This window comes from Eucyclogobius newberryi, unplaced genomic scaffold (genome assembly GCF_026437365.1).
Source record: "Eucyclogobius newberryi isolate DKJ021-1_F unplaced genomic scaffold, fEucNew1.0.hap1 SCAF_20, whole genome shotgun sequence".
Lineage (NCBI taxonomy): Eukaryota > Metazoa > Chordata > Actinopteri > Gobiiformes > Gobiidae > Eucyclogobius > Eucyclogobius newberryi.
The window spans coordinates 27,279,553-27,305,152 of record NW_027315835.1 but is presented as its reverse complement, the minus strand read 5'-3'; the positions used below and the strand labels follow the sequence as shown (position 1 = coordinate 27,305,152).

General features: G+C 42.1%; 1 protein-coding gene across 12 annotated transcripts in view; it reads right to left on the bottom strand.

Annotated features, from left to right (window-relative positions):
* Positions 1 to 25,600, bottom strand: part of cacna1g (calcium channel, voltage-dependent, T type, alpha 1G subunit) — a 296,305-nt gene that overhangs the window by 179,341 nt on the left and 91,364 nt on the right. For all 12 annotated transcript variants that reach the window (XM_072455517.1, XM_072455513.1, XM_072455523.1 and 9 more), the window contains exons 5-8: positions 24,141 to 24,435; positions 20,012 to 20,104; positions 18,977 to 19,775; positions 15,948 to 16,339 (exon numbers count right to left, since the gene is read on the bottom strand). In XM_072455517.1, coding sequence (XP_072311618.1) covers positions 15,948 to 16,339; positions 18,977 to 19,775; positions 20,012 to 20,104; positions 24,141 to 24,435 — 1,579 coding nt within the window. The remainder of the gene's footprint in view (positions 1 to 15,947; positions 16,340 to 18,976; positions 19,776 to 20,011; positions 20,105 to 24,140; positions 24,436 to 25,600) is intronic.

Sequence of the window (25,600 nt, the reverse complement as noted above, 5' to 3'; positions counted from 1 at the left end):
AAATTACCCTAAAACCACCAAGACACTTAGAGCTAACTCACTTTGCACCAGTAACTGACAAAACTGTCCATGAGATCATCACCAGTCTGAGTTCATCTACATGCTGCCTTGATGTGTTACCCACCAGATTTCTAAAGTCTGTGCTGAACAGTTTGTTAGCACCATTCACTCACATAGTCAACATGTCGCTTCAATCTGGAACATTCCCAATGTCTTTGAAAACTGCGGTCATAAAGCCTCTCCTAAAGAGGAGCAGTCTTGATGCCGCAGTACTGAGTCATTACCGGCCCATCTCTAATCTGCCATTTTTGGGCAAAGTCCTTGAAAAGGTTGTTTACCAACAGCTCACAGATTCCCTCTTAATAAACAACTCATTTGATGTTTTTCAGTCAGGTTTTAGACCTCATCACAGCACTGAGACTGCTCTTGTCAAGGTGACAAATGACATCCGCCTGAACACTGACACGGGCAAAGCCTCAGTCTTAATTCTGTTAGATCTGAGTGCTGCTTTTGACACTGTCGATCATGGGATCCTCTTACAGAGACTAGAGGACTGGGTGGGCATCACTGGCACTGCCCTAAACTGGTTAAGGTCCTATCTGGAAGACAGGAAGTACTTTGTTGAAATTGGTAGCTGTATCTCAGACCACATGCCCCTGACCTGTGGGGTGCCCCAAGGGTCAGTCCTGGGTCCCCTTCTGTTCAACCTCTACATGCTGCCGTTAGGTCAGTTGATACGCAGTGAAAATGTGTCCTATCACAATTATACAGACGACACTCAGATCTATGTTTCACTATCGGCAGGTGACTATGGACCAGTAGATTCACTCTGTCACTGCATCCAACAGATCAGTGTGTGGATGCAAAACAACTTTCTCCAGCTGAACTCAGACAAGACTGAAATAATCGTTTTTGGCCCACAGAAACAAAGAGAAAGTGTTAGCGGTCACCTCCAGAGTCTCGCTCTAAAACCTACAAACCAAATTAGAAATCTGGGGGTAATAATGGACTCAGACTTGAACTTTAATAGCCACGTCAAATCAATAACATCAGCAGCTTTTTACCATCTAAAAAACATTGCCAAAATCAAAAATATAGTGTCAAAACCAGATTTAGAGAGACTTATCCATGCGTTTGTCTCCAGTAGATTAGACTACTGTAACGGCCTGCTCACTGGCCTCTCCAAACGAGCTGTAAAACAGCTGCAGTACATCCAGAACGCTGCTGCTCGGGTCCTGACTAGAACAAGGAAGTATGATCACATTAGTCCTGTTCTCAGGTCTCTGCACTGGCTCCCTGTGGCTATGAGAATAGACTTTAAAGCAGCTCTGCTTGTGTACAAGTCTCTCCATGGCCTAGCACCAAAGTACATCTTGGATATGTTAGTGCCATATGAACCATCTCGGACTCTGAGGACCTCAGGGACCGGCCTCCTGCTGGTGCCCAGAGTCAGGACAAAACATGGACCGGCCTCCTGCTGGTGCCCAGAGTCAGGACTAAACATGGGGAATCTGCGTTTCAGTTTTATGCAGCTAAAATCTGGAACAGTCTTCCTGAAGATGTGAGACAGGCTTCTACTCTGACAATGTTCAAATCTAAGCTAAAAACTGTTTTGTTTAGCTGCGCATATGACTGAAAGGATTTTTTCTTTGCACTCTTCTCTTTTGTTTGTGATTTTATTAGTTTAGAAAATCAGTTGGATTGATAATTTTTAATTTAGTTAATTTTATTGTATTTCTGTTTCTGTAATTTCTTTGTGATTTGAATGCATTTTTCCTGCTGTGAAGCACTTTGAATTGCCTTGTGTATGAAATGTGCTCTACAAATAAACTTGCCTTGCCTTGCCTATATATATATATATATATATATATATATATATATATATATATATATATATATATATATATATATATATATATATATATATATATATATATTCTATTTTATCAAGTACCAAAACTCATGCTATATATAATATTAGTGAACTAGAAAATTCAATCAATTGGTAATTGATATTGACTTGTATTCCTGGAAGATCTGGTTCTCCTCCTGAAGAACTGGTTCTCCTCCTGAAGAACTGGTTCTCCTCCTGAAGAACTGGTTCTCCTCTTGAAGAGCTGGTTCTCCTCCTGAATAGCTGGTTCTCCTCTTGAAGAGCTGGTTCTCCTCTTGAAGATCTGGTTCTCCTCCTGAAGATCTGGTTGTCCTCCTGAAGAACTGGTTCTTCTCCTGAGGAACTGGTTCTCCTCCTGAAGAGCTGGTTCTCCTCCTGAAGAACTGGTTCTCCTCTTGAAGAGCTGGTTCTCCTCTTGAAGATCTGGTTCTCCTCCTGAAGATCTGGTTGTCCTCCTGAAGAACTGGTTCTTCTCCTGAGGAACTGGTTCTCATCCTGAAGAGCTGGTTCTCCTCCTGAAGAACTGGTTCTCCTCCTGAAGAACTGGTTCTCCTCCTCCACAGTTTGGGTTCAGCGACCACAAAAGCCCCACTCCAGGGGGTTTTCAGTCTCCAGGATTAAGTCCATAATGATCCTAGTTATGACCTGTCTTTGGCTGAGTCTGAGAGGAGAAAAGCTTCTTTATCACTTTGAGCTGATTTCTTATCAAACTTAAAAGACATGATGTGTTTTTTCACCCGCTCATCTTCGTGAAGACACATTTTTCATGTCCGTAACTCTTTGGAGTTGGCTGAGTGTGTGATTTTGATGTGCTGATGGCCTCGCACACACATCCTCCCTGGAGCCTCCATGAAACAGTTCAAAGGAACATGATGATGGAAAGAGAAGACTGTCCTCAGCTGCAGGTGAGTCACACTGGCCTGTCACCAGCATCCGCGAGCCGGACACTTTTACTTTCTGTTAGAAAGACGTCTGGCACCAGACTCTCTTTTCTACTTGTATGTTTAAGAAGTGTTGTCTTGGCTGACCAGGCCAGCAATAACAGAAGAGCCGCACTCAAACCCAAATAGCAATTTGCATCAGATCTGTGGAGAGGCAAGTCCACTGGCAGTAGGAATGTGTGATTTCTCAAGTCCATCCACCTTCTTCCGGGCCGGGTCGCGGGGGCAGTAGTCTAAGCAGGGACACCCAGACTTCCCTCTCCCCAGACACTTCCGCCAACTCCTCTGGGGGGATCCCGAGACGTTCCCAGGCCAGCCGACAGGCGTTGTCCCTCCAGTGTGTCTGGGGTTTCCCCGGGGCCTCTTCCTGGTAGTACATGCCCGAAACAGGCATCCAGGAGGCTCCGGAACAGATGCTCCAGGCACCTCAGCTGGAGGAGCAGCGGCTCTACTCCAAGCTCCTCCCATGTGACTGAGCTTCTCACCCTGTCACTAACAGAGCGCCCAGCCACCGGCGTAGGAAACTTATTTCGACCTCTTGTATCCGCGATCTTGTCTTTTCGGTCAAAGCCAAAAGCTCATGACCATAGGTGAGGGCAGGAAGGTAGAGTGACTGGTAAATTGAGAGCTTTTGACTCCTTGGCTCCTTCTTCAGCACAACAGTCCAACAGTGCATCACTGCAGCCGCTGCATTGATCCGTCTGTCAATCTCACGTTCCAGCCTTCCTTCACTCGTGAACAAGACCCTGAGATACTTGAACTCCTCCACTTGGGCCTTCTCCAGATCCACAAAGCACATGTGGACCTGTTGGGCAAACTCCCATGAACCCTCGAGCACCCGATGGAGAGTATAGAGCTGGTCCAGTGTTCCACGACCAGGACGAAAACCGCTCTGCTCCTCCTGAATCCGACGTTCGACTGTCGGTCAGATTCTCCTCTCCAGTACCTTGGAATAGACCTACAACATCCAGAGAGTTTTCGGATCTTTTAAGTCACATAAACAAAATGCAAACAAAATGCAAAGCAAAAACATGTCCATGAAGACAAACAGGTCGGAGGGAAATGATATGGAGGGCAAACACCTGAGGCATCGGAAATGATTCATTATTGACAGTTATAAGTAGAGCCAGGATTCAGTGGCACATCTAGTGGTTCATTCAACGCCTTTTAAAATGATTGCTTCATTTTTAAATGTGACCAATGGGGTTTCTTCTTTTCACTGTCTGTGTTGTCCCTCCGTCGTCCAGTCGTCCCATGACCAAAGCAAATTGAATCATGTCACTGAACTATGTAAGAGGTGGCACAGGACACACCACACGCCCTTGAAACACAAGGTCGCTGGTTCGAGACCCGACTCAAATGATCACTGTGCACAGTCACTTAAGCCAAGAACACGTTTGTCCCACGTGACAGAATTCAATATCTTTTTGGCAACAACTCCTTTGTTATCAACATAATCATCTTTATATGATACAACACTTTTACTTTATATCTGGGCAATCAGGAAATGTTTTTATGTATTACAAAAATATATATACTGCATAAAGTGGTTATGTTCATGACGTTCAAGGTCAAGGGTCATTATAACTCTGAGTTCACACATCATAACTGTTTTGTTGGCTTTACAAATATGACTCCTTTGAACCAACAGCAGTGATGTTTGTAGTGATTGAATTTACTCACAATATATATTTAGAAGGACGTTTTGATGGTCGATTGAACTTTGGAATATTAGCCTTAAAACTGAACAAACATCTGCATTTTGACAGTTTACAGCCTGAATCAACCAAAGTATTCTGGCCTGTCAAAATATGCTATTAAGAACTCAGAACATCAAATATACCTAATGTACATACTCTAAAAGCTCACCAAACCACTCCTTCTTTTTCTTCTGCTCAAGTCAGGAGAAAAATTAGAGATAGTGACTTCTTTTGTGCAAATAAGTCTTTTTATGCCAATATTTCATAAACAGTTGCACCACTCTGAATACTGTACTTCAAACAATACTGTCGACACGTCATCATTAGCATATAAACCATCCTTCAAACAGATGAATGTCCCCCAGACGAGTGCGGACCCCTGGGAGATGATCAGGCGGGTTTAATTCGGCTGCAGCGGTGTTTGGAGGGAAACGGCTCCCCGTGTGGGACAGGCCAATCCAGTGAGCGCTAATGTAATGTCACTTCATCCCAATATTATGGTCCGATTCAGACTTCAGACTGTAACTGTGTAATTGTACCGACCTAACGTGCAATACCGTCATATTCAAGTGCAATTACAGTCGTACTCACGCGCAATAATGTCACATTCATGTGCATATAACTGATGAAAATAGAGTGTTTGTTTTATCATTATTATTATTTTGTCTTATGCTAGCTGTTTTTATTTTATTTTATGTTCATTTTTCCCCTCCATTCCTTATTAAGACATGAGAGGTTTTGTCTATAGGAGTTTTGTTTATAATAGTTATTCTATTCTATTCTTATAAGTTATCTGTCCTTTTCCTCTGTATCTACTGCGTTGCAACAATGACATTTCCCATGTGTGGACAATAAAGGAATATCTTATCTTAACTGATGCAGCTGCAGAGGGCAGGCCACAAGAGAAGTATATCCATATAAAGTGTAAAAAGACGTAGTTAGAAATGTTAGCCAAATGAACGCTGGGCAGGGAATGGTGAACAGATTTGACGGAACAGATTATATAATGCAGTTTTGTGAATATTATCCTCTTTGGAAACAACAATAATGATAGCACGGGTCCAATATGGATTTTCTTTTTAAAGCTGAAACAAATATCCGATATTAGCCAGTGTCACATTTTTTCAGACGGCACTATTTTATATATCAAACCGACACAAAATACATAAACTGTGCCTATATTGACATTAGCCCTGATAAAGGACAGACACGTTAGCGCATCACAACATTATAACGATACTTTGATGTGTTACTCGTTCGACTCATTACACTGGTTTTCAGAGCCAGACAAACAGAGCGAGTAAAGACACGTGTAGTGGAAGGTGAACCCGCTCCAGCAGACACGGTGTTGACCTCTGACCCTTCTGTGTGCTCACTTCTCCAGACCGTCCCTGACACTGAGCAGAGCTCCTGTCACACACACACACACACACAGACTCAGACACACACACACACACACACTCAGACACACACACACACACACTCAGACACACACACACACACACACACACTCAGACACACACACACACACACACACTCAGACACACACACACACCTACACCTACACACACACACACACACACATACACACACACACACACACACACTCACACACACACACACACACACTCAGACACACACACACACCTACACACACACTCAGACACACACACACACACACACACACACACACACTCAGACACACACAGCACTTACACACACACGCACGCACACACACCTACACACACACACAGAGCACATACACACACACACACACAGACACACACACACACGCACACACACACTCAGACACACACACACACTCAGACACACACACACACACCTACACACACACTCAGACACACACACAGACACACAGACACACACGCACAAGCAAACACACACACACGCACGCACACACACCTACACACACACACACAGAGCACATACACACACAGACACACACGCACGCACACACACACACACACACACGATTGATCGATTTTGATTTCGACTGATACTTGGCTTTAGGTATAAGGTACTTTATTTAAAATATCAGATTTGTATTTGTTATTTGTTTTTAGTCTTATGTAGGCTATGTATTTTGATGTATTTGTAAAAGGTAGATATCATAATTAGTTTTACCGTTAATGATGTATTACTGTGGACGGTGCTATAAGTCATAAGCTTAAAAAGTGATGTAATATGAAGCGAGCCAGTCCGTTTGGAGCTGTGGTCATTTTGGTGGGATTCATCTGGCCTCGTTCTTCTTTCTTTCTGTGACATTAGATCTGAGCTAGCAGTAACTTTGCAATACGCGTATCGCCCGCTCCAAAATCGCGATGATGACGTTTTCTCGATACACTGAGCAGCCCAACATGAAAGAACACTGAAGTTTATATCTTGCTTCCAACCATCTTGACTGGAGACAAAACAAAGATGAATCAGGCTGTTGGATTGCGTCGCAGACATGAGGGATAAGTGTGGAGAGGGTGTGCGCTCTATCTTCGTCTCCTTTAAGAGCATCTCCTTTAAGAACGCTGCCTTTTACGGGCGTGCTGATGGAATAGTTGCGAGCGTGCCAGCGATGTGCCACGGTCTGTTCACTGGAGAAGGTCACACAGAGCTCCATGTTCTTCACTCGGCTCCTCCGTGATCACAGAGACACATCACACTGTTCATCTTCACTAAATGTTCAATTTGACATGGAAAGTGTCCCAGGTCTGACATCTGCCCGTCTCCATGTAGATGTGATTGCTTCATCTGAATGTTCCACAGAATGACATTAAACATATATATATATATATATATATATATATATATATATATATATATATATATATATATATATATATATATATATATATATATAATTTATTCATAACTTTGCCTGATGTGGTCACCTGCTGTACTTTTTTCTATCTTAATATAATGTCTAGGTTTGGAAGAACACACTTTAACCCTCGGTTTTGACGGTGACAAAACGTGTGTGTGTATAATAAATGAAGCCAAAAAATAACATGCTAATAGAGCCATATGCTTGGGGAAAAGTCTGCTCATAATTAATGGATTTCTGAGATTTCAGAGAGCTCAGTGAGAGACAACCTTTAAGGACTCATCAAGCAATGAATGACGCAAAATATCAAAAATACCCCAGGTACCGCAAACCTTATTTCAGCTTTTAACTCTGTTTTAACATTGTTGCTCATCAAAAACATACCTGAAGTTATATTTAACTTCATTAATGCTAGTTTGCGTCTCCTCGATAACTGACGTTTTCCCGATCTGTGATGTGGCTCTGAGAATCTGCTGCTGTTTTTAACTCCAGAAACATTTCTTCTGTCTCATCACGATCAGTGCAACTGTGTGCTGAGACCAGGAAGTGAGAGGTCTGCTTGAAATAAATTTTGTTGGAAAATGTGTATCTTTAAACTGTGTGTAATTCCCTCTGCAGCCAGTAGATGTCACCAAACTCAGTCCCAGGGCAAGAGCCAAATGCAGTTTTGTTTTTAATAACGTGAGATGTCTAACTAAGGTTACTCAAGAGTTTGTTTAAAGGCAAATAACAATGCAAATAAAGCATAATATGTGTCCTTTAAGGCAACGCTTCTAATACATCTTACTTAACAATATTATCACCATCAGCACAGGAACTCCTGAACTGCAACTTCAGAATGAACAGACTTACTGAGCAATACAACTTTAGAATCAATACAAATACTAACGTGACAACAATAAAGATACCGGTCTAACATTATGGATGACTTCATTTCAATATGTGTAACTTCTCTTAGTGTTTTGGCTGGTAAAGTTCAGGTACATAATGGCAAACAACGCTTGAATTCATTCAAATGTCTTGTCTTTTTAAGTGTGATTATCAGTCAGCAATAACTGAAATAAAGTCCATAAAAAGAAAATAATTACCAACATTGCTTCTCCCGTGCACATTCACACAAAACACAGAGGTCATGAGGTAATTTCACTTTTACTGACTGTTTAAGTACAGGTATAACTTCCTGCATGAATAGGTCCTTATGAGTACAATAAAACTGTATGTTAAGATGGTTTAGACCTGGACAATTCATTCAAATAGCTCCTCAATAACGTCTCTAAAGCATAAATCATACACAACAATTCCTCCAAACACAGAATAATGGTGCGGCGTGTGGAAAGTGTCAGCTGGTGTAAGTGCTTAGAGAGCTTTGGAAAAGTTGAGCTGAAAGTGCATTTGCATTGAATTAGTTGCATAAGAGATGATTATGACATTTTCAAATGCAGAATCATATCTGAGTCCAGACAGACGCTGCACGCTTCACAAACACTGTTGACTTTAATCAAATGTGTCAGATTTGAGCAATGAAGCATGTTAAATGAGCAAATATATTCCCATACTTCTGCATTGGAACATTAGATATATTTATGTCAAGTCAACATTTTGTTTTTTCAAATTGCTTTTTTGGATCGTTGGAAAACTCAAACATTTTCCTCATAGTTTTAACACGTTTTAGTAATAACACAACATGCTTTTAAAATATCACAACAAATTACAAGCTGTATTTCAATTAAATGTGTAATTATTATCATATTTAATGAATTATCGTAGTATCGTATAGAAGCAATTGCAGTCGTGTTAAACCTCTTACACTTACTTAGTTTCTAGTATTTTTTTGTAAATATATGGGCTTTAAACATCATTTTCAAAGGCTGTTTTTGACAACAGTATATAATATTTTACTGGAGACAACAAAATCCATCAAAAACTCCATTAGCACCCACAGTGTTTTTGTCATCTCATATTGATAATTATTCGACGTGATGATAAATAAGCACATTATGTGTAATCAGCGCCTGCAGTGACTCATTAGCCCGAGCAAACCCAGCAAACCCACAAAGTCACTGGTGTTTTTAATGACAGCTCGGAATGGGAGGCTGGACACACCAATCACACTCATTTTACACATGCTTTTGGTTTGAACTGTTTAAATAATTAAAGCTGTGTCCATGATATGTTACTGCTGTGACTGGAATGTTCCACCATGGCATTAAACTCATTTGAATTTTGCATTTATTTATTTCAGTGTTTTCAGTGGCAAAGATCACGCCACAAACAATGGAATATGAGGGAATATGTATTAATAACTGATGATGACGGTGATGGAATCGATGAGAGCTCAATGATAGGTGGATTAGAGTGGGGTGGGTGGAGACACGGGATGGGGGCTCCGTCTCAGGTGATCAGCCCCGCCCTTTCCTTTAGACGGTGATGTGTTTAGGTGAAGATGATAGACACATGAGGTCGGAGGGTTGAGCGAGCAGGGACACCCAGAGATGCTGGGATAGGCCTGTATAAATAGGGCTTCTGGGTAATTAGAGGTGTGGTTAAAGAGTGGAGGAGTGGTTGCAGGAGGAGGAGTAAAAGGTTGAGGCGTGGTCCACCTCCTGAACCTCAGTCAATGATTAACAATCATTAACTACATTTTATGGCTTAAAATACTTGGAAAATGATCGTTTCTTACTGTGAGTGGGCCCGCCACTCCACAGAGCTGACCTGTACCTTGTGGCGTCACCTGCTAGTCTCCATGGAAATAAGTACATTTAAAGCAATACCACAGGGGTGTAACCAGAGACATTTATGGACACGAAATGTTCTCTCTCCAGCTCAAATGGCCGACGCTGACCAGAGTTACGTCCAATCCCACGTCACAAAACACCAATGGTCAAGCCAATCCCAGTATTCCAGGATATTTACATCATTTATCTGCTTCTCCTCAGTGACATGTAAAACAGCAGCTTTAGTGTCACTAGATTCTTATCAGAACTCTCCTTTAGCTCAGATGCCACTTTTACATAGTTATGATCAACAATGACGGCTGTGGTTGACGGGTCAGTTCCAGCCAAACTCTCTGTAATACTGTAACTGGGCTGATGCTAACGAACAAATACTGGAGACTCAAACTCTACTAATCTATCTATACGTGTATGTGTGTAACAATAATTCAGAGTGCTACGATGCATAAAGATATAAGACCAAACTATATGATTACTAAAAATGTTTGACTTTTTTGAATCGATAATGCTCTTTTAAAACGTTACATGCTACAGTGATTTTGAGGGTGCATAAAACAAATGTGGAGGCCTTGGATGAATCAGCAAAGAATTAAACATGAATCAATCAAATGTGTTTGCTTTGCTTTTTATTTAAAAGCATTACTTTTTCGGTTATATTTTCACATCCGAACAATGGTTTGGAGTTGACCCCATCGTTTGCTCTAGAACCAGGATGTTGGTCAGGAGAACATCTAGCTGGAGCATTAGCCTTTTGTCAATGTTGACAATCGCCTTTTCAGCATTTGCTTTGATTACCAATTTAAAAGTAATTACAGTCCATTATAGGATATTGAATTAATGAGTAAATTGTATTACGTTTTTGGCATTGGCTCAAGCCCAAAGTGCTATTGATATTACTATTTCCATCCAGTTTTAATCTTGCAGCCAATGGGACGTCTTTCAGAGAGGCAGGAGGGCTCGCACGGGTGGGGTTAGTTAGCATGCGTGTGGAGTTAGCATTTGGAGTGAAGCGTTCAAATCTGTATCAGGCATTTCCAACAATGAAAAAATTACACATGTGAATTGGCAGTTTGGTGTAAGAATATGACAAAGAGTCAAATTTAAGATATGCTAGGAGAAAATGGCACGTGTTTGACCTGCTGTGAGAAATGTTCACAAAGAGGAACTTTGCCAAGATAAGATAAATTAACCTTTATTTGTCCCACAATGTGGAAATCCCAGTGTTGCAACACAGATTAGGTACAGAAGTATATAATAAAAAAACAGATAATTTATTAAAAAACTCTTTTAAAAAAAAACTTTAAAATAACTCTTATTAACAGCTGTTATATGGACAGATTTAGAATTATGCTACAGTATATGATTATGATAGTATTGCACATGATTGTGATAGTATTGCACATGATTGTGAAGCTGAATGACACATGTTCAGGACTAACAGTGTTTGTTATAAAGTCTGACAGCAGCAGAAGGAAAGAGCTGTGAAACATCTCCTTCACACAGCGAGGGTGGATCAGTCACTGAAGCTGCTCTCCAGAGTGGACAGAGTGTCCTGCAGGGGGCGACACTCATGGTCAAGCATAGATGTGAATCTAGCCAGGACCCTTCTGTCTCCCACCTCCTGCACCGAGTCCAGAGCACAGCCCAGGACGGAGCTTTGTCCAGCCTCCTCCTCTCCCTCTCTGTGATGCTGCTGCTCCAGCAGGCCACACCGAACAGGAGGGCTGATGCCACCACAGAGTCGTAGAAGGTCTTCAGGAGTGGCCCTGTCACTCCAAAAGACCTGAGTCTCCTCAGGAGGTGGAGCCAACTCTGTCTCTTCCTGTACAGTCTGTGTTATGAGTCCAGTCCAGTTTGTGGTTCAGATGAACACCAGGTACTTGTATGAGTCACTCTCTCAATGTCCCGTCCCTGGATGTTCACTGGTGAGGGGGGCGTGGCCTCTGTGGAAGTCGACCACCATCTCCTTGGTCTTCCCCGCGTTTATGAGGAGGTGGTTCCGCTGACACCAGTCCACAAAGTCCTGCTCCAGTCCTCTGTACTCCGCATCATCGTCGTCCGTGATGAATCTGATGATGGCAGAGTCGTCAGAGAACTTCTGCAGGACACAGCTGTCTGTGTCGTGTCTGAAGTCTGCAGTGAAGAGGGTGAAGAGAAAGGGTGCGAGGACAGTGCCCCCACACTGCATGTCCTCCACACTGCAGGTCCTCCACACTGCAGGTCCTCCACACTGCAGATCCCCCAAACTGCAGGTCCTCCACACTGCAGGTCGGAGTGTCAGACACACAGTCCCGGGAAGGTGATCGGCTGCAGACTTCCATCTCTGCAGGACCTGTACGTCTCCAGGACTCTGAGACGAGCAGGTCGGATCACAGCTGACCATTCTCACCCTGGACTATTTGAGCCACTCCCCTCAGGCAGGAGGCCACTCCCTTCAGGCAGGAGGCCACTCCCCTCAGGCAGGGGCTCCACAAAAACACGTGTAGTGGAGTAACCTCGGCCGTTGGACTCATGAACATTTCTAAACACCTGTCACTTTAACAATTATTCAAATCAATAACCATCCATTTCACTGTTCAGCTTTTTTGCACTATTCTGACCTATTGTGAATTGTGTATATATTCAAACCAAGTCTATTTTATTTTATCTGTAAATTCAAAATGTTATGCATATACATTTTAGAATTTTCTGCTGGTAAAATTAAAACATTTTTACAGCCCTGGGAAGCAACGCAGTTGTGATTTTGGGTGTTGAATTTTGAATAAAAACGAATTGAATTAAAACTATCGTGTAGTCTTTACTTTACATATTTTATGTTTTATTAAAAGTCAGCATTAGCTTTCAGATAGTGAGCCAGCTTTCTTTCCAAAAGGCTTCACTCCCAGGCATTTAAAAAGATAATCAAAGAAAAAAAAGTTTAAATTCATATAATACATCACAAAAAGGTAACCGTAACAACAAAAGAATCTCCTAAAGTCGAGCCGTATAACACTGCATGTACCAGTGATGTTCCACAAATGGAAGCGTTTACAGGCAGTGGGTCATCGGCCGGAGGTAACCCTGTCGTAAAACCCGGCTCCCGCTGCTGCACACACAAAGTGCACTCAACACTGGTGTCAGTTACTTCACATGGGTTATATAACTTTATACAGAGCTGCACGCGCCAACAGAGCCCAGCCAACGCCAAGATAGAATACCAGGCGAGAAGTCACAGCAGGTAACACAACAGGCGCTAGGCAACATACGATCACAGCCCAATGGAAAACATGAAAACGTATGTAATGTAGACTATTATTTAGCTACTTCGGAGATAACTCTTTTTTACATTTTGAAACACTCGGCACATTCTGTTTGCCGAGTCAACCATGAATACATGCTCCTCCATCGGTTTTATCTCCCTGTGTAATTTGTCCCTGCATTTTTGAAGGAACGTCCCTGATTGATGACATGAAAAGACGGATTCTTTCTGTGTTAGAATTAGAATACTACAAGTTAGAAAAACTTGAGAACATGCCGGGTGTGCTTTAAACCTCAACTTGCCATACAACCTTGAGAAAATCCGATTTCATTTGATCTCAGAAACTAAGGAGGGTCGGGCGTGGTTATTACTGGGATTAGAGACCGCAGTGGGGCAGTGAGAGCCAATGCGGGACAGCCAATGGAAATGAACCCAAGTCTAGAATTCGGCGCAATTCCACTGTGAAAATATATTGAATTGCAAGCTTCTTTGCTTGAATACATTGTTTTGTAGCCGCAGCAGCTAAAAAAACAGAGATAACTATATAGACCATGATCCTTTGCTCCATTTCAGTACAGACATCATGAAAAAATACGTTATTAAGCTCTTTATATCGTCATTCTTTGGAATAATATACCAAAGAAAGCTACAATTCTGTTTGTTACAGTGTCGCAATAAATATCGTACGGTGAAAGTAATATGGTGATAAAACAGTAGCGTGGGATTTACATATCGTTCGTTACATATCGTTATCCCTACACTTGATTGCCTTGGCCTAAAACGCAGCAACGGAAATGGTGATCAGACTGAACAAACTGGCATCTAGCAACTAGTCATGTGATAGAATATCGAAATAAATGTGTCCACTTTTGTGCTGCGTATGAATTGGCAGGCCTCTTTTTGAATTCTGAACATATCTCCGCTCCACCTGTTTTTACTCAGGAAAGTCCAAAGATCCAGATGATCCGCAGATGTTACCCCACAGCCCGGAGTGCGAGCGTGCCGTTTTCTTGTTTGCATTTCGCTCTTGACATGCGTTCGCTTTCATCCCCGCGCGGCTAACTCGGGATTGCATGCTAATACCAGGTGAATCCGGGGTCAAACTACACAATGCGACACCGAACCACACGAACACGGCTCCGGCCGACACACACATGGGGCTCTCCACAGTGTTACGTCACAGCTCCAGTTCTTTTTATATCTGCGCTGTTCGCTAGCTAGGTCATGTGGCTGCAATTAGCTTCATGTAAACAAGCTAGCCCAGCAAGACGACATTACGGAATCCCAATCTTGGAGCTTGAGGGGAAAGGAGAATCCGAGCCTAGTCTAGTAAGAAGCTGCCAAGATACTCATCCACTAGGGGGCAGAGCTAATAATAAAAGTTTACTCTCATCTGACTAGCATTTATTGGATGTTTGTTCATTTATACTATTTTCATTTTGTAAGTTGGTCACATTCAAGCTTATCTAGTTTATAGTTTGTTTTTTCTTGAATGAAACGTAAGCCCCAGAAAGTTATGTTCTTAGTATCTAATATAGGAAATCAATACACTATTAATGATTATTATTATTATTATTAAACTATTAATACACATACCTATGTGTCGTATTATTCATATAAAAAAGAATAAAATTAAAAGAATAGAAAGAAGACACATTCATACACCAGTGTAGGAGAAAAGTGTCCTGGCCATGGGCTCAATGACCAGAGCGATTGAACCATCAACATAAGTAACTCATGCCCCTTTGTGTCATTATTTGTACTCATTGTAAACCAAGTCAACCTGAAATATATACTTTCAAGAATATTGATAATGCACTTCAAACACACTTCAAACACACTACAAAATCATCAATTTAACAAAATATCTGACTCTTTATGACTTTAGGGTGAGAGACGTGAAGGGGTGAATGACGGACGACACTATAAGTGACGTAAGGTGCAACTATTCACTGAGGGGAAAGGAAAAGTATGCGACAATCAGGAAATAACCATGGACGTATCTATTATTATCCAAACACTGAAATAAAAGCAACTTCTACCTTCTCAAATCAAGTCAATGATCAACATCACCATTTCACAGTGGATAACTTATCAGAACTGGATTCTTTCATCCCCACCACTTCAAGTACAACATGGATCTACCAGAATGCGTAGGTTAGGTAAAAGTAAGAAAACTGACTCATCCACCAAAACCAACCATCTACACACAGAAATCTGAACGGGCCAATTACCACTACACCAAGACATCAAGGACCTTCATAAAAGTTTGGATCACGGACATAGTGCCATAGAAATACTTCACCAATCTAACATGTTACAAGCATTTTCATTTTTTACTGTTAAGTTGCAAAAACTGGAAATGGATGCTGTTAAAAAACTAAATAAAAACCATACTGGAACAGGATAATCCCAAAAACAATATTAAACAATTATCAGAGAATTGATGGAAAAAACACCTGAAGTCTGATAACTCTGTGAATACACAGAATCACCTCTCACTGGGTCCACCACATTGGGCCAGTAATCAACCAGGACTCAGGCCATTTGTCACAACACTTAACCATTTATGACAAACCACACAAAGAAACAAGCCCAGCACTCACCTGCTCATGATACTCGATCCCCATACTCAGCGTATTGATCATAATGGCGATCATAATCCCTCTTCCGAAGTATTTACTATCCACAATCTTCCGAAATGTGTCGCACACCAGCCTCCAGAAGCGCACCACCCTGGCCGCCGTCTTGCCCAGGCTTCGTTGCTTCTTCCTGGGCTGCCGGCTGTCCCTGCGGTCGCGGTGGTGGAGGTCTTGGGTGAATTCGTAGACCCCTTCGCTGTCCGAGTCCCCGGGCGTCTCGTTGCCCCCTTCCGAGGCCGCTTCCGCTTCTTTGGCGCAGTAGGGGCAGTTTTCAGGGTCGAAGGTGAAGCCGGCGGTGTCCATGGCGATGCCCGAGCGGCTGAGGTCGCGGGCGGACAGCTGGTAGGAGAGCAGGGCTGTAGGGGGAGAGAGGGACGTCAGATGGAGAGCGAAAACGTTGAATTTGTTGAGCAAGAATCTTCACCACGTTTTCACTTGTGTACTTTGGCGTCATCAGTCAGTCAGTGATCGTGGGTGGTTAAAGATGCTAATGGCATAGACTTAATTCAATACAAATGATGAAACTAACTGATTCATAAAATGGTATTGATTGTTTTATAGTTAGTGTGATTTTGAACAAAAAATATGTAATTTCCTGCATTCTGGTGATTTTTATGTACTGTTTATAACTCGGTAACCTACAAAACAATCTACCTGATTTTTAAGTGAGAAAAAGTTGGAAAAACAGAACTAGTTTATTTTAAATACTTTGCAAACGTCCACATGTGTTTCTCACTCACCTAATGCTTTTGTAACATCCTGATTACTGTATTCACCATGAGGACTTTTGAAGCACTTTTCACGACTTTCAACAACCAGAGAGCAGCATTTACCGTCACGCTAAAACTGACAAACATTAGCATGCTAACAGCGCACTCCCTGCTTCATGGAGAATTAACTGCTCTATGAGATCCCATTATGACCTTAAGAGCTGATTTTATAATATATCTGTACAGAGACAAAATAGATCTGACTTTATTAAGAGAAAATAAATCGGGTACACCCTCTTATACTTGTGTTGGGTTAACACTGCACTCAGATATTTATGAAAGGAAGTTGGGGAGAAATCCATTGAATCTAGTTTTCATTTCTCCGCAGCTTGAGTTGCATTGACGGGGCTGTTTGAGTAATGCCTTGTCACTTTTGGCGTTGTTAGCTGCTAGCATGTGTAGCAGCTCTAGCTTCTGCCGCGCCTGACGTACGCTAACCTCTTGGCTCCATCTGAACTGGCTGTGAGTTTGTCCGCTGTGAGTGATTAGCATTTATTGACTTTATAATTAGCGCGCTTTCTGCCTCTGACTGAGAAATAGTGCACTCTTGTTGAGGATAGACTACGGTTACAGCTTTAATTACTGCAAATCAATACCATACTGCTCCAATAGACTAAAGCAGGAAAAATACTGGCGGCCATGTCATTGACTTGGAGCTTTGTTTGTATATTTGCAGGCAGCTTAGCGTTCAGTTTGGCGATTCTCCACAGAAAGATAGCTAACAGTCAGTTAACGCTTTCGATACTCATCCTGTTTATCCTGCGTCATTACTATTCACAGTTTTGCCAGGACCCAGTTGGCAAATCTGTCCCAAAGCCCTAACCTGAACCAAAAATATATCCCTTAACTTAACCTTAATCTGACTTTAAAAAAAAATATATGTTGTAAAAAATAAACATTTGCTAGCATATCCAACGCTGCAGAGTGGCCTTTGTGTGGCAGAACTGGGTTGTGGAAAACTTTAAACTTTTAATCATTCAGAAGATATCACAGTTTGTATTGATGTGTTACTTGTTATGGAAAAGTATGATTTTTCATCACTATGGAACCCATGGTTAGCCATATGTTTCATGGAACCCATCATTCATAAAGGAATTCAAATATAGATATTGTCCTGGACACAGTGAAAACATTGTTAAAATAAACTGTGCAATGACATTCTTCCTTTGACAATTTAGTTTATTAAAAAGTGAGTCATGTGGATTAGAGATTTTCCCCATTATGAAGGATGAACAAAGTAAGTAGTAATTAATCAAGGAATTTAGAAAAATGAATTGGCGTTATGTCATCGTGTATTGAGATAACAAACTGAAAAATAATTGTCTTTTTTAATTTAAAGCATTCAAGATTAGTTTGTTGTAGGTTATTTATATTTTACACTGGAGCAATAACATTTGAGATAAAACTGAAATATAAAATGATAAACTAATACAGAAATCACAGACATTTCAGATGCTTGTCACACACACCTGTTCAGACTAAAGTCTAATATGGGACTTTCAGTTCAATATCAGTAAATCAATACCATTCCTTTATCCCTCGTGCAAAAAGTAGGCTAATTTTTTACCTGCTTTTTCTTTTTTCTTGAACAAGACTTATTGGAGTTTCTGGCTTCTCTCTGTAGCAAATGAATCTATTGACGATCGCTCATCCAGTTGTGACTAATGGGAGTAATCCACACTCCAGGGCTTAGTGAAGAGGTGAGGAGGATTGTCCCAACACTATAGTACAAACAGTCTAAGCGAAGGTAAAACAAATACTGCAAATATAAAACTGCCACTAGACTGATGTAAACCTTTACTACATACATTATTGCACCAAGTCATAATTACAAGGACATAAAACCCTGCCAGCCCTGAAAATGTACAGTATGTCTAATTGTTGCAGGAGCTAATATGGCAGAGGCATTCATCCACTAAAGGAAGGTTGATGGTTCAATTCCCCCCCAGGAAGACTGTGTACTGGATCTGGTTCGGTCCTGGTTTGAGCCCAATCGAGTCCTAATGTAGACTTGGTTTGTCTGCTCCTAGATCTGGTCTAGGTCCTAGTTCTGGTCTAGGTCCTAGATCTGGTCTAGGTCCTAGTTCTGGTCTAGGTCCTAGTTCTGGTCTAGGTCCTAGTTCTGGTCTAGGTCCTAGTTCTGGTCTAGGTCCTAGTTCTGGTCTAATATTAATTTAAAATGAACTTGTTCTGCTGACCGTGTACTTAGCATGGCGACAGTACCTGCTGGATTGTGCGTATCCACCAGACAAGACGGCCGCCTCTCCAAAGACACGGGTGGGATGTTGAGGTTGAAGTTCAGCTGGCTAACGGCGACGCTCCCCCTCCTGGACTCGGCGAGCGCTCTGGCCTGCAACGTCGGGTAGTTTTTCGGCGCTGCGAAGGGAACTGAATTCCTTTTGAGAGCGCCCGGGGTCAAGGCGAACGGATTCAGCGACGCCAGTGAAATGGTACAATCCGCGGGCAAAGGCAAAACCGTTATATCCATATCCGAATTGGCGGCTACGCACGACGGCGCGGCTACCGTCAAATGCCCAGCCGTTGCTACGATAGATCCACCGTTGTTGTTGTTGGAAGCGGCCTCGACGTCGCTATTGTCCGCCCCCCTGCCCGTGCCCCTCACGCTACCGTTCCCCAAATGGTAATGCTGGTGATGCTGGTGGTGATGCGTCATGTGGTGGACTAACATAGATCCGTGACGAGATTTCCTGCGTCGCCGCTGGCTCTGGCCGCGTTGGGGCTCCTGGGCGGGCGGGGAAGCGGCGATGTTCATCCCGGCGCGGCGAGCCAGGAACCGAAAGACGTGGGCGACCTGCCTGGCCCCCTTGCGGAGGACGTGGACCAGGTACTTGAGGAGCTCGTCGTAGCAGGAGCCGGGTTCGGACAGGGAGGCCAAGGTGCTGGCGTTGGACATGAAGCGGACCCGTTGCTCCTTCATCAGCTGGCTCTCGCGCTGCTTGGTCTCGGAGAACTGCGTGGCGATGACGACCAGGCAGAGGTTGATCATGAAGAAGGAGCCGATCTGTGGAGGACGAGAGATGTTAGTTCAAACGGACAAGATCTAAATATGAACTAAGTCATCTTTCTGGTCGAGCACCTGTTTGACTACATGAAATCGCTTTGCTCGGAATGTTCAGTGTTGTGGAACATTCCAGGCAAATGATTTCATTATATTTGAAAGAGAGATAAACTCCTCGCTCGAGAGCCGCAGTTTTATTTTTGCTCACTGTATTTACACAATATTTAAGCATCACTTACAATGATGAGCAGGATGAAGTAGATAAAGTTGTAGAAGGAGTGCGCGTCCATCACGAAGTACATGATGTCCACCCAGCCCTCCAAAGTGATCACCTGCAGGACGCCACAGAGAGAGGTCAGCAAGTCGCCCCGCCACGGAACCACCAGGTCAGACAGCAGTACAGAGGGAAAAGTCATATGTTATAAGATAGTGTATGAGAGAAATACACTTTACTGTTGAATAATAAAAAGAATCTTGGAAATGACTGGTTCTATCCAACTACAAACTACAAGGATAAACTTGTATTAAAGGGTCTTTGTCTGACTTTTATCTTTTATAGTTAATTGTTTCCTCCAAACAGCAGTGGACTTTTTTATTGCAGGGGCCAGTTCTCTCAGTGACCGGAGGAAGGGGGCGGGGCCTGTAAAAACAACACAAAATGCACTTTAATTGTCTTATTGCTCTTATGTGCTACTTCCCATATCATTGTAAACAATATTTTCAGAGAAACAAAAGTTCAAAATGGGCCCCAGGCCCCGTTTTCTTGGTGACCCCTGCCTTAAAGTACGTTATATGGAAAAAGGAGAGTGAAAGATATTTAAAAGGCATTTTGTTGGATTAGAATAATAAAGAAGGAACTGCCAGGGACAGAAACTGTATCCAATCAGAACAATCATGGCTAAATCAGAGCGGTCATTCTGAAATATGTTCTCCACTCTTTCAAAATCAGCTACAGGTCCTTAAGCTGAAGTTACACTTAGTTTAGTCTTTATTGTAACTGAAAGCAGAGCTGGCCCTGGACTTTTGGAGTCATTAGAACAGAGAACAGAACATTAGAACAAATATAAATCATGAACCTTCTTAATAGTCTACACACAATATTATGCTGATTGGAAGATGAGTCGACTACGTTTGACCCATCCTTCAAAACAACTGGGGAAACCCGTCAGGAGCAGTGTCCAGGGACCTTCACCAGGAACGGTCAGGAGATCCTGGCTGGTTTTATGTCATGGAAAAAGTGATTCTCAACATTTTGAAGAGTGACATTATATATATAACTTTTTAACTTATAGATGTTATTTGTCTGGACCCATTGAGTGTTTGACCACTGAAAGCCAAACTTGAATGAGAATCTGGCTTCTGCTCTCCATAATTAAACCCTGTGCCGTGATGAGCGCTCACTCATGGAGGAGGGCTTTACAAATGATGAGGAGATAGGGCACAAATGGAGTGGAAACGTAAGGACCCAGAGGAGGCAGGCTAATCCCACGAGCACAAATTATCCAAGGCTGTGGGACGATTAGTGTCTGTCCGGTACGGATCGGTGTGAAGGATTTAGTATTTAAATCTCACAATACAATCATCTCACTTCATCCATCTTATGTTCAAAATGCTTGGGATTAGTATTTCACATTTCCTGACTTAAATTAACGTGTCAGTGCTCTGATCATCCTGGCAGAAGAAAGCAAAACATCATGATAGCTGGAACAATGCACTCATAAGGATCTAGCACTTTACTCACTCTTTTTAAATCATATTAAATCATAATAACTTTTTTGCACTTGTCTTTTCAATGTGTTTTTTAACTGCAAATGGCAAAAAACTCAAACTTTTGAAAAATGCATCTGACAAACTGTTTCCAATCAGATGTTTAGGTGTTGGAGCGCCCTCTGTAAAACGTTATGCTAAAAGTGCCATATATTTGTTGGTCCGGATGGTTTGTGGACTTAAAAACTGAGCAGGAGAAGTCTGGATTTTTACCTATAGATATTTCAAACTGAGTGTTTTCTGAGCACTCAAAAGAGACAACCTCATAAACAGGATTCATGAAATTAGCATGAATGAAGCTAATTACAACACAACCAAGTTCTAAGGTCTAATGCAGGACAGGAAGAAGAACCCGTTCATTAGACTTAATGATATAGAATTTCTCTGGGTTCGTTTTCAATTTTAAAAGTGATTTGTCATAAAAAAAGATTATAATAATGATTGTATTGTACGTGCAAATGCATGTAATACATTTGAGGAGAACCAGGGAGAATAGCAACTGGTATTTCAGGAGCGAATGGGCATCTTAATGTCCTAAATGACTAAACTAAACTAAACCTGCTTGTCTCCAGTGAGATAAGTACAGACTATGTTTATTGCCATACTGCGGAACATTCCAGACAAAGCAATAGCACATTCATGAAGACAAGCAGGTGACGGACCCTCCACAAGCTCCATCAAGAAGGGACAAATAAAGTTACATGGTACAACTTTAAGGGCACACTCCATAGTACAACTTTAAGGGCACACTCCATAGTACACCTTTAAGGGCACACTCCATAGTACACCTTTAAGTGCACACTCCATAGTACACCTTTAAGGGCACACTCCATGGTACACCTTTAAGGGCACACTCCATAGTACACCTTTAAGGGCACACTCCATAGTACACCTTTAAGTGCACACTCCATAGTACACCTTTAAGGGCACACTCCATGGTACACCTTTAAGGGCACACTCCATAGTACACCTTTAAGGGCACACTCCATAGTACAGCTTTGAGAGCACACTCCATAGTACACCTTTAAGGGCACACTCCATAGTACACCTTTAAGAGCACACTCCATAGTACACCTTTAAGGGCACACTCCATAGTACACCTTTAAGGGCACACTCCATAGTACACCTTTAAGAGCACACTCCATAGTACACCTTTAAGGGCACACTCCATAGTACACCTTTAAGAGCACACTCCATAGTACACCTTTGAGAGCACACTCCATAGTACACCTTTAAGAGCACACGCCATAGTACACCTTTAAGAGCACACTCCATAGTACACCTTTAAGGGCACACTCCATAGTACACCTTTAAGAGCACACTCCATAGTACACCTTTGAGAGCACACTCCATAGTACACCTTTAAGGGCACACTCCATAGTACACCTTTGAGAGCACACTCCATAGTACACCTTTAAGGGCACACTCCATAGTACACCTTTAAGAGCACACTCCATAGTACACCTTTAAGGGCACACTCCATAGTACACCTTTAAGAGCACACTCCATAGTACACCTTTAAGGGCACACTCCATAGTACACCTTTAAGAGCACACTCCATAGTACACCTTTGAGAGCACACTCCATAGTACACCTTTAAGAGCACACTCCATAGTACACCTTTAAGAGCACACTCCATAGTACACCTTTAAGAGCACACTCCATAGTACACCTTTAAGAGCACACTCCATAGTACACCTTTAAGGGCACACTCCATAGTACACCTTTAAGGGCACACTCCATAGTACACCTTTAAGGGCACACTCCATAGTACACCTTTAAGAGCACACTCCATAGTACACCTTTAAGGGCACACTCCATAGTACACCTTTAAGGGCACACTCCATAGTACACCTTTAAGGGCACACTCCATAGTACACCTTTAAGAGCACACTCCATAGTACACCTTTAAGAGCACACTCCATAGTACACCTTTAAGGGCACACTCCATAGTACACCTTTAAGGGCACACTCCATAGTACACCTTTAAGGGCACACTCCATAGTACACCTTTAAGGGCACACTCCATAGTACACCTTTAAGGGCACACTCCATAGTACACCTTTAAGAGCACACTCCATAGTACACCTTTAAGAGCACACTCCATAGTACACCTTTAAGGGCACACTCCATAGTACACCTTTAAGGGCACACTCCATAGTACACCTTTAAGGGCACACTCCATAGTACACCTTTAAGTATACACTGCAGAAAAAAGGTTGGCCAAAAAAGACTGGATTTTGTGTCTTTGAGATTTAAATATTCAAGACAAATTAGCTTGAAACAAAAGTAATTAAACGTGTGGTTGAGTAACACATCCTGAGTCAAAAACAGTCATCAACTAAATACATTTGAGCTCATCAATGTTATTTCATTCAGATTAGTGTGAGTGTATTGCCATTTTGTTCAGTTCTCTAACTCCTCAACCTTCTTCTGTCGCGACCCCTAAATACCAACTGTTGACATCTGCGCCCCCCCCGACCTAAAAAGTAATCTACCTCCAAAGTAAGCTCATGTTGTCTAATGTTGGATTGGATTATAAACACACTGTCTTCCTTTGCAACCCTTAAAACCATAAACGTCCCTGAATGGCCGGCTCACCTGAAAGATGGCGATCCAGGCGTAGCAGATGTTGTCGAAGTTGATGGCGCCCTTGAACGGGTTGACGGGGCCGGCCGAGCAGTTGGTGTAGTACTGGTTCCAGTTGACGCAGGTGGTGTTGTCCGTGCTGTTGTAGGCGTCCATGTCCATGTTACACTGCAGCACGCCCTCCTCGAAGAGCCGCGGCACCGTGTCGCAGCCGCGCATCCCGTTGTCCCGCGGCATGGAGCAGATGAACGGGTTCTCGTCGTCGTTCTCCGTCTTGTAGTAGTTGGCCAGGCCCAGAGACAGAGGACTGGAGGAAACGCAGAGGCAACGTGAGCGAGAGTGGTACAATGTGGCGATTGGTTACGTCAATTTGAGTCATTTACTGACTTTGCGTCATTCGTGCTAGTCCGTTAGCTCGTAATGAGGCAAAATTTGTCAGACGTTCGCTCATCGGGATCTAGATGACCAGATACTGGCAGCAGAGGGAGTTAAACAAAAGCTAGCTTGCCCCAAATTGTTTTCATAATTTGTATATTCTTTGATTTATTTTTCTCAAGGTTTATTTTTGACAGTAAAAAAAAAAGCTTAAAACATTGTAATTTCCACAACATTTTTCCTTCAGGGCATTTCTAAATTCTTAATTAAAAAGCCATTCACAATATCACAGAATATTACTCCAGATGTTCTAAACGTTAGAAGAGGAAGTGCCGCAAAGTCACTGGAATCTGCCACAACCGTATTTCATGGGTTTCAGCTGACGCTTGTACGCAACATGTGGAGGAGTTTTTCACATTCAAAAGATGTCATATTGTGATCTTAATGCTGCTGTGCTGGATGTTTAAAACATGAAAAACAAACTAACTAATGCTTTGTGGAGAATATAATCTTCTTTTATTAGATGCAGAAAAAGAGCTGAAGTCTCATTTTCACCCACATCGATGCTTTTACAATATATATACAAAAGATATTATATTTCATTATAGGCAAAAAACGTGTTACAAAATATCATTGACTTGAGTAAAGCCTTTTTTTTAAAGTTTAAAACAAAACAGGACCAGAGAGCAAATTAAATAAAACATCGACAAAGAAAAGACAATAATGACACACATCATGAAGAAACGTGACACAAGTGATTTTGGGACAAAAACCTTTTCAAATCTGAAGGAAATATTGCTAAAAATGTGATTTATTACAGGACTTTATGAAGAGGCTTCCGCAGTTTTCATTTCACTTTATTTGTTCTTTTATATGAGTTTTGAACAGAAACTCAAAGGATCTGTTTCTATTCCAATGTCGTTCTAGATCATACAACGCTGCGGCTGAAAATCATAATCTACATATGGAAGAAGCACAACATGTCGACAAGAAGAACATTATTTATGTACACACACAAACACACACACACACAACACTCTGACACACACACACACACACACACACACTCTGACACACACACACACACACTCTGACAC